General features: G+C 49.0%; 1 pseudogene and 1 gene segment (V, D, J or C); one reads left to right on the top strand and one right to left on the bottom strand.

Annotated features, from left to right (window-relative positions):
- The first annotated feature begins 3755 nt into the window (after window positions 1-3755).
- LOC129076568 (immunoglobulin heavy variable 4-38-2-like) lies at window positions 3756-6132 on the top strand. The segment is given in 3 exon segments: window positions 3756-3801; window positions 3885-4181; window positions 6089-6132. Coding segments are annotated over 3 exon segments (387 nt in total).
- A 2905-nt stretch (window positions 6133-9037) lies between these two features.
- On the bottom strand, window positions 9038-9634 carry LOC129076565 (peroxiredoxin-2-like; annotated as a pseudogene).

Below are 9634 nucleotides of genomic sequence, written 5' to 3'. Positions count from 1 at the left end.
TTTTTTTAATATTGTTTTCTTTTTTCTCCTTTTATTTTTTTAAATGCATTTGTCTTATCATTTATGGAGAGGGTGAGGGAAGAGTAAAAAGAGGGAGGGAAACCTCCATATGTGAGAGGTTACCTCTCATTCATCCACAACTGGAACATGGATGTAAACCCAGGCATGTGCCCTGCGTGACCTTTCAGTTTACATGTCAGTGGGAGCCACTCCAGCCAGGCCTCCAACAGATTTCTGTGGGAAACTTGTTATAATCTGAGGGAGACTGGCTCTCCTGTCCTGCAGACACAAGTCTCCCTGAGGGAGACCCGACAGCTGGACTGCAGGGGCTGCTCAGGGCAGCAGGGGCCATCAGTGCCACTCACGGTCATTCATGAGCACCAGGGGCAGCACTGTCCCCTAGGCATGTGCTCTGACTGGGAATGGATCTACCCCACCAGCCAGGGCTCTGTGAGGGTGTTTTATATCAGTGAACAGGGTGAGGCCATTTGCCCTTCCTAATGTGTGGGTGCTGCCTGACCATGGAAGCCCTGCAGGGGGCCAATGGGACCCTCCTGCCCAGGACCTTGGTTTAGTAGCATCCACATGAGCTTTGGTACTGCCTCCATCACCCAGGGCACACAGGCTCCTCCTGCATCTCAGGGGTGTGTCCTTGGACTGGAACTAAACTTGAGACTCCTCTGTGATCCTCACATACATGTTCTCCTCCATTTCCCTGAAACCCCTTTTTTTCACAGTCTCTAATTTCCTCAGAGCCACAGGGCAGGGGAAGGATGTGTGCCCCTGTCCCAAGAACTCCAGCTTGAGTCAAGTGTGACCTGGAGGTGGACACGGTTCCTGTCAAACCCAGGGCCCCATCGGCCCTGCCCTTGTCCCACAGGCTGTGTCCCTCCCTCCCCTTTCTCCTCATCCTGCTGCTTCCAGGATGGAGGGGAGACCATGATAGAGGACCCCGAGATCACTATGGAAATTACTAATCTTCTTCCTAACTCAACACGGCCTGTAATCAAAGGTGCTCCCTGTCCATTTCAGGTGATCATGTGTTGACATTTTTCACCTGAGTTTGTTCTCTGCCTTCCCTGTGCCAAGCCCCCTATTTCTTGGCAGGAAAACAGCAAAAAACACCTATTAAATCAACTGAATCCTTGTGAAAATCAGAGAAAAGGAAGAGGTAAATGAACAGCAAGATGTGCTCCAACCTCCTTGCAAAATATCATTTTCCTTAAAAAGAAGAAAAAGCGGACAGTTTCTAAAATATAGATGATCATTGACAACACAGTGCCTAGAGAAACATGTCACATCACAGTGGCTGTGTGTGTCCATGTCTGTGAGAAGCTGGAGTGGTCAAGGACTTGAGAACAGATGCAGAATGTGGTGTCTGGGGTGGAGGCAGGAAGTGAAAGTTACTATTTAATAGCACGAATTCAGTGGGAGAAAGTGAGAATCTGGATTTGGATGGTGATGACGGTCACCCAAGGGTGTGGATGGATTTAATGTCACTGCATCCATTTAACATGGATTCTCACAGTGAATGTTAGTTACTGTATGTGATGCCACAGACATCACACCAGCACTCATGAGAGGTGTGCATAGGTGTCCCAAGAGCAGTGCTGCCTCCTGACCCTGCAGGGTGGGAATGGAGTCAGGGCTGGAGACAGGGGTGACAAGGAAGGTCGTTTGAGGATCGCATTTGTGGGTCAGCACCTCTGAAGGGGTGAAACTTTCCCCTGGGTGTTTCCAGGGAAAATGGAATATGGGAAGAGGGGGCTTTGTCCAGGATTCTGGGTCAGGGGAGTCTCTGTGTTGAGAGAGAAGAGTGTGAGATGGAATCATGGGGACAAGACCAGTGGGTAAGTCAAGTCCTTCGATGGCAGGGGCCATTACATGTACCCATGTGTCTCTTCAAGGGAGATATGATGTGGGTGGCAGATCCTTAGGGCCCAGCACACTCTGCCCATGGTTCCAGCAGGATGACTTAGGAACTCACAATGGGCATGATGCTCATCAAACGCAGGACTTTGCTGCAAAGAATGGATCCTCCCTTCTCTGTACTTACTTTATTCTCATTAATTATCACTTTTCAGTGTCCACCAGGCAGGTGCCCAAAACTTCCCTCTGCTCTCACCTGGCATGGGAGTGACGGAAATGACAAGACCTTCAGCAGGTTCCACTTATCTGAGGTCATGGTCACTAAAGCTCCTTGAGAAGTGGGACACGGAGACACCCAGGTGCTCACCTGAAATGAGTCTCTGGGCAGCTTCACAGGGACATGTGAGGGAGGGAATGCCATGTCCAGGTGAGGTCCTTCTGGGGAAGGTGAAGACACACATTACTGGGCTGGCCAGGGACATGGACAGGGGCAGAGTTTTCCTCCACATCGAGGGTGGGGACAAGAGTGTGCACAGAGCACAGGCGTCACCTAGAGTAATGGTGTGCTGCTCACTGGAAGAGCTGTTCTCACTGCTTCTCTCCTTCTGAACCCACCTCATTTTCTTTCATGCTGGTCACTCTCAGCTCTCTTGTCGAAAAGGGGGAATCTCCTGAGTAATGTGTCACCTGAGAAAATCTCTCACATCTGTTCTAAGGGAGTCCTCTGTCTGCCATATGTGCCCAAGTCTTGCTGTGCACTATGAACTAGTCGGAACTGCAGTCGGCAGTTTCTGTGGATGGACAAGAAAATATACTTTTAATCATTTCCAGGCTGTAAAATCCCATCCTGTGTTCCTCCTCAGTTTAGAGATAGAATGAAAGATCCACCTACTCAAGACCTTGGTTTCTCTCCATCTGTCACCTTGGCCTTCATCATCCCCAAGTCCCCTTCCCAGGACATCAGCCTCCAGACCCCTCCATAGGCTCTCCGGTGAACACGGGGGTGGCAGGTTCCAACCTGACCCTGTAGGACCATGAAGCATGTCCCATCCTCCTCACGTATCTCAGGACTCCTACTGGCCCAGAATCAGTGCCTGTGTGCCTAAGGGGGAAGGTGACTGCAGAGTCTCAGGGGACCATGCGGTCTAGGTAACTGGGAGGCCTCCTGAGTGGCTCACCAGAGGGAAGGGGCTGGACTGCCCTGGGGGAACTGAGACTGAAGGAAGGACACAGAATGTCTAACACCTGTGTCAGCTTCAGGGTCTGAGTTGAACTCTGGGCACAAGGTCCTAAACTGATTGGGCCAATCCCTGGAGCGGGACTGAGACAGAGGCTGCACCTGCTCTGCCATGTGCAAGCACAGGGGCATCAGCCAGGGCAAGAGAAAGAGAGTTCTTTAATTTGCAGTAGTGCACATGAAAGTTTACATCAAGTCCTTTTTCATATAATATTATGATTATCCCATTTGGAAAGGATGTGTCTACTTGCGTTTCTTTGGACTTTGGAAGATGTTTGTGCATAAGGTTAATCTGTTTTAATATCCACTTGAATAAATCTATGAAATTGAAATTATGTGATCCTTCACCCAGCCCAGATTTAATTGCTAAAAAAAGAATGAAGTGCTGTCCATTAGCATGAATCAAAGTTGACTAACAACCCAAGTCCTCTCCCATTCCTGACTGATACCATTGAGACCAGGAGAAGTAATAAATTCAGGGCACAAAAGGGCAGTGTCCTCAGTGTCTCCCCACTTATGAGAAAAGAGTCACCCACATGCAAATTTCCTTTTCAGCTTCTGGCTATATCCTCCCCTTGGCTGTGTGGACTCAAAGCTCTCTCCTCACACAGGGCTGAGTCTCTGGGGAAGGCAGACCTGTGTGTAGAAGATGAGATTGCTGGGTCTCCTCCTGTGCCTGCTGACAGCCCCCCAGGGTGAGTGTCTCAGATGTCAGACAGGGGTCTATGGGAAAAGGGTGACTGAAAAATAATATGGGACTGGTTCTCTTTGTCCACAGGTGTCCAGTCCCAGGTGCAGCTGCAGGAGTCAGGCCCAGGACTGGTGAAGCCCTCTCAGACCCTCTCCCTCACCTGCACTGTCTCTGGATCCTCCATCACCAGTATTTATGACTTGATCTGGATCCGCCAGCCCCCAGGGAAGGGGCTAGAGTGGATCGGAGGCATGAATGGTGGTGGAAGCACTTACTACAGCCCGTCCTTCAAGAGCCGATTGTCCGTCTCCAGAGACACGTCCAAGAACCAGTTCTCCTTGCAGCTGAGCTCTGTCAGCACTGAGGACACAGCTGTGTATTACTGTGCAGGAGGCACAGTGAGGTGAAGTGAGCAAGAGCCCAAACACAAACCTCTCTGCAGGAAACAGGGATGCTGAGCTTCAGGTGGCCCTCAATTCAGCAGAGGATGCAGTTGAAACCTCCACTGACAACGGTCCACAGACTGAAAAGCCAGGATGAAATTTTCTGCCTCCACTATTCCTGCATCTCCTCTTGTTTCTGCTCCTTGGGAAATCTTGGTCTAGTGTCCACTGTGTTACTATCCTCGAGGCTTCAGGAAGTGCATTCTGAGAATGGGGACCTATACACTGTAGATCAGGGAAATTATCCACACCCTTAACAAGACAGTATTGGCTGCACACAGTGGACAAGTTTTCCCTGCGTCTGAACCTCCCGAGGACAAGGTCGGATCTTCTCACCATGGCCTCTACTGGTTCCAGGTGCTGGGAGAACAGGCAGTCACAACGGAGGGCTCTCTAGAGTCTTCATATCAATCATGTTTCCTTTTTTTGCTGTCCTTCAAATACATCACTGATATAATTGTGGTGAAAGTGGGGATCCTGCCTATGTGCTAGGAACAGGGGAGAAGTAGGAACTGGAGTTATTATCTGTAAAATTATCACTCTGTGTGTGTGTGTGTGTGTGTGTGTGTGTGTGTGTGTGTGAGAGAGAGAGAGAGAGAGAGAGAGAGAGAGAGAGAGAGAGAGAGAGAGAGAGATTGATATTTATTAAACAGTAGAATTGCAGTGGGATTTGTACCATGAGCAGTGATACTCAGATAGAACCTTCAAGCAGAGGAACATGAGGACACCAGAAGTCCCCAAAGCCCCTGAGAGCTGCTGGACTCAGAGGTATAAACTCTGTAAGTACATCTGTAAGCTCCGGGGAAGAGATTCCCTGGTAGCTTCATAGAGCTTAGTTTTGGGCTCACTGCAGAGCCACTGGGGTTTAGTAAGGCCAGCTCTCTGTGCAGGGATGTTGATGCACATGGGGTCCTTCAGGGAGCATCCTCAAGTGAGGGCACATATTTTAACTCTGAAATAGTGACACTGAGATGTCCATGCCCTGTGAGCCCCTACAGGACCCTTCCTTGCAGGAAGCTGGCTGGGCAGCAGGGGCCCATGGGACTCATGGGCTCAGAGCTGTTGCCCTGGAGCAGGTGCAGGGGGAGCTGGGGAGGGATTTCCTGTGAGACCCTGCGCCTTCCTTTTTACATGGACACATCTAAAATAAGAGTTGAATATGGTGATTGTTAACATCCTTTTTGATCAGAGAATTTACCAAAGTTGATAAGATGTGAGAACCACAGTCACTGTGGTTATTTCGAGGGCTTCTTTGTATGTGAATTCCAAAGAACAGAGAATAGTGACGGTTTTATTAACAAACTTGATGTAGCAATTTATAGACACACACCGATCTAGGATAAAAGCTTTCACATATGAAGCCCAGACTGGTCCAGTGGTCTATGGTCGCTCAAAGGTGGGTTCACAATGAGCAGCATGTCCTGTGGGAGCTGGTTCCTCATCGGAAGGAGCTATGTCTGCACAGATCTGAGGGACTGGACTGGGGACACATCCTCCAAAATTGATGAGGATGTGGAATCTCAGTCTTCTGAAGTCCATAGTCCCTTGTCCTGTATCTTTTCTCGGGTAGAAACAAATATGCAAATATGATTTAACTTCCTTATGAAAATACAAATGTGAAGAAAACTAGGTCAAATGCAGATTTGTCTGTGCCCTGAGAGCATCACTTAAAGCCACGCCCTCCTCTGCAGTGTCCTGAAGGTACAGCCCCTCATCATGGACTGGAGCTGGAGAGGCCCCTTTCTGGTGGCAGTGGCAACAGGTAAGGGACTCCCCAGGCTCTGGGTTAAGGAGGCAATGCGGGACAGCCAAGGAGGTTATACTCCCACTGATGTCTCCTCTCCACAGGTGCCCGCTCCCAGGTGCAGCTGGTACATTCAGGTGTGAGGTGAGGAGGCCTGGGACCTCTATGAAGGTCTCTTGCAAGGCTTCTGGATACACCTTCACCAACTATGCTTGAACTGGGTGCGACAACCCTAGAAGGTGACCTGCAATAAATAGGATAGATCAGCACCAAATTGGGAAACCAACGTATGCCCCAGGTTTCTCTGGATGATTTTCATTCTCCATGGACACCTCTGTCAGCCCTGCCTACCTGCAGGTCAATGGCCTGAATTCTGAGGACATAGCCATGCATTGCTGTGCAAGAGACTCGGTGTGACAACCTACATCCTGAGTGTGTCAAAAACCCTGTGAAGAGTGACAGCTGGGCTGGGTTGAGTAGACGACAGGGTGATGAGCCTCCTAACTTCCTCTGACAGCCTAGAACATGGTACTGGGGCCACTGATGTCAGGGACTCATCAGAAACTCTGAGAAGTTTTCAGGAGACCAGATGCACTGCAAGGAAGAGGCATGGCATATGCTTCTGAAAGCACACTTGCTATTTAATGTGATTCGTGCAGGGACACATTGGCAACATCCTGCCATCTGAGTGAGGGATATTCATGGAGGCATCATCTGGAACTCTTGGTCAGGGATCTGTTTGGGGATGTGGACTTCAGTGACTCCCCAGCAAGTTCTAGGACATTCTCGTATTTAGAGAGAATGGAATTGGGCTTGGTGAAAAGTAAGTAGGTGAAAGTCAAGAATGTTAGGAAACACCCCACCTGGTTTCAGGAAATGTAGCCTTACCAATGGGCAAGAGCGCCCCAAGGTAGAGCTGGACAAGGAAACCTTGGGAAAACAGGCCACTGAGGAGACAAAACCTGTATCTCTGGCAGGCACAGAGACCCTGCCTCCCTCACATCACTCTGCTTGGCCATGAAAAATGGCTGGTTAGTCATTGATGGGAAAGACCTCTCAATGGCAGCACAACCTAAGATAGGCACAGTCACAAGGAAATGACTGGCCATCATGGGAATGACTTTGGGGACACAGAGATAGGGCGAAAGACCTCCATCACCCAGATTTGATATGGAAGGACTCCTCAAGCTACCTGAAAGAAGTCTTATCTCTTGGAAGCTTTGCTCTCCCCGCCTGGCTCAGGCTTGAAACAATACTGTGCCCTAAACTGTGTCAGGCCATCCCCAGAAGCAATCAGGCCTAGAGGTAAATTCCTTGAAGCAGGCTTTGTTTTTCCTGAAAAGCTAGATTAACCAGCTCATGCTGGGAAAGAAGTTTACACCATTCGCAGACCCTGACCCTAAACCCTTTGGCGCTCTTATGTTTACACTCTTATATTTACTCATCTCATCTCAGTCTCCTGTAAACCGGTGTGCTTCTTACATTTTTTTTTCTTCAAAATGACATCTGTTCTCTGTAAACGTTAACATACTGCTGTAATGAGATCACCTGTACATTCATCTTACCTAAACCCACTCTAAACCCCTTAGCCAGTGAGCCATCGAACACAACGCCTTGGGGAATTCTGCAAGAGAGGGAATCACCGCCTTTTTCCTTGGCTGAGTGGGAACAGTGTCTGAGATGACTTATTTTATTTCCCCATCCATGATGACCTGGAGTGTAGAGAATGGAGCACTGTTCCAGCCCCTCCTTACAAGGATGACTTTTCCACATTTGTCTCTGGACAAGCATCACAGAGATGACATTGTGACAGTAAGTTCCTGGGGTTACAAGTGTTCCAGGTTCCAGCACAGTCTATGCCATCATAATGTTCTTTCAGCTCTCACTCAGGCTGACATCATAAGGAGCCTCCTCATCTGAGATCAGAGCTCTGTGAGTGTCCCTGTCCCTGGACCAATGCTGATGCCATCACACATCAGGGAGCAGCATGGGGACACCCTTGCTAAAGGGAGACCATGTACAGCCAGCACTGTATTCCCAGGACAACTGAATCAAGTGCCCCACACATGGCCTTGGAATCCATACTGTCTGGAGTCAGTGTGTGAAATCCCTTCTCTGGACCAGGGCCAAGGTGCTGGCAGGACCACCCTCTACCCAGAGGTTCAGGGCAGTGCTGTGGACTGAATGCAGCTATTATCCCAAGAGTATATGTTAAAATCTCCATCTGCAAAGAGGATATTATTAGGAGGTGAGGTTTTGGGAGATGCTTAGGTCAAGAGGTTGCCCAGGATGAGGTTAGTGCCTTTCTCGATGAGCCCTGAGAGCTGGCTGGTGTTTCTACACCATGAAGACTTACAAGAATTTTACTTGTATCTACCAAAATGAGGGCCCTCTCCCAAAGACACCATCCTGGTGGGACCAAATGCAGGTCTGACTGCCTGCCACTTTAAAAGACAATACTCAGGTTGCAGGTGTTGAGGTAAAGAAAAGTGGTTTTGTTCAGTTGCCACCAACATGGAAGGTAAGGATCTCTTTTCTCAAAGGCCATATTAATGTTTCAGCACAGGCAGGGGATTTTTTAAGAGGGACAAGAAGAACAAAAGGATCATGAGGAGAGGCTGTGAACACAGAGGTAGTGACCTTGTTGGTCCCAATGTGGATCTTTAATGTCATCAGCCTGGATATGTTTGGTGTCAGGACACTTCCTACAGTTCAGTTATCTGTGTCACCAAAATCATGGTCAAGGTCATTTCTTGTACAAGCAAGACATGAAATGCTGGAGTTTGCAATATGCTTATGATGAAACTATCAATATGAGTTTTTACAAAGTTATTAGTACATCTCTTTTTTTGTCCCTAATACTTTATTGGTCCCCTCTATCCTGTTCCTTATTTGACAGATCCATGGATGGGTCACGGTTCACCAAAGGCCTAAGACAAGACCTTTAGGGTCACAGACTATGGAATATGAAGTGGCAGGTCTGCACTTTCCTGATCCAGCCCAGGGCTCCCAGGTAGGGTCCAAGAGCCCAAGCCTGGCACCTGTGTGTCAGCCTAGTTTTGTTTTGAGGAGTATTCTTTGCTGTCATCCATGCTGGGCTTGATGGTGTCTCTGCCTGGCTTCCAGCCAGTGGGACAGATTTCCCCATGATCATCACTGCACTGAAAGGTCTGCACCAGCTGGAGAGTCTCATCCATGGAGCACCTCACAGGCATGTCATTGACAGTGATCTGGCAAAGGACACCCTTGTCATCAATGATACAGAGACCCCTGTTGGAAACACCCTCCTCTTCTCTCAGCACACCATACTCACGGGGCAAGTCTCTGGTTACATCAGCCAGCAGGTACATGTTCAGGGGCCCAAGCCTCCCAACTTCCAGGGGGTGTTACTCCAAGCCAGATGGGTGAACTGCAAGTCTACCAAGACTCCCAGAGCCTTGTGGCCCAGCTGCAGAAGGCCTGGGCATGCTCGCTGAAAACAATGATGTCCATTGGGCACACAAAAGTCAAGTACAACATATAGAAAATTTTTAGACCACGTATTTCCCTCTGTATTCTGAAAGCTTCGCCTCCTTGAAGGTGCCTTTAAACATGACGGTGGCCTGGAAGTTCCGGGCGGGCTTTCCTACGTTAGCGTTGCTGGAGGCCAT

This window comes from Pteronotus mesoamericanus, unplaced genomic scaffold (genome assembly GCF_021234165.1).
Source record: "Pteronotus mesoamericanus isolate MK-2021 breed Mesoamerican mustached bat unplaced genomic scaffold, CSHL_Meso_final contig_61, whole genome shotgun sequence".
Taxonomy (NCBI): domain Eukaryota; kingdom Metazoa; phylum Chordata; class Mammalia; order Chiroptera; family Mormoopidae; genus Pteronotus; species Pteronotus mesoamericanus.
This window is presented reverse-complemented; position numbering and strand designations above follow the sequence as displayed.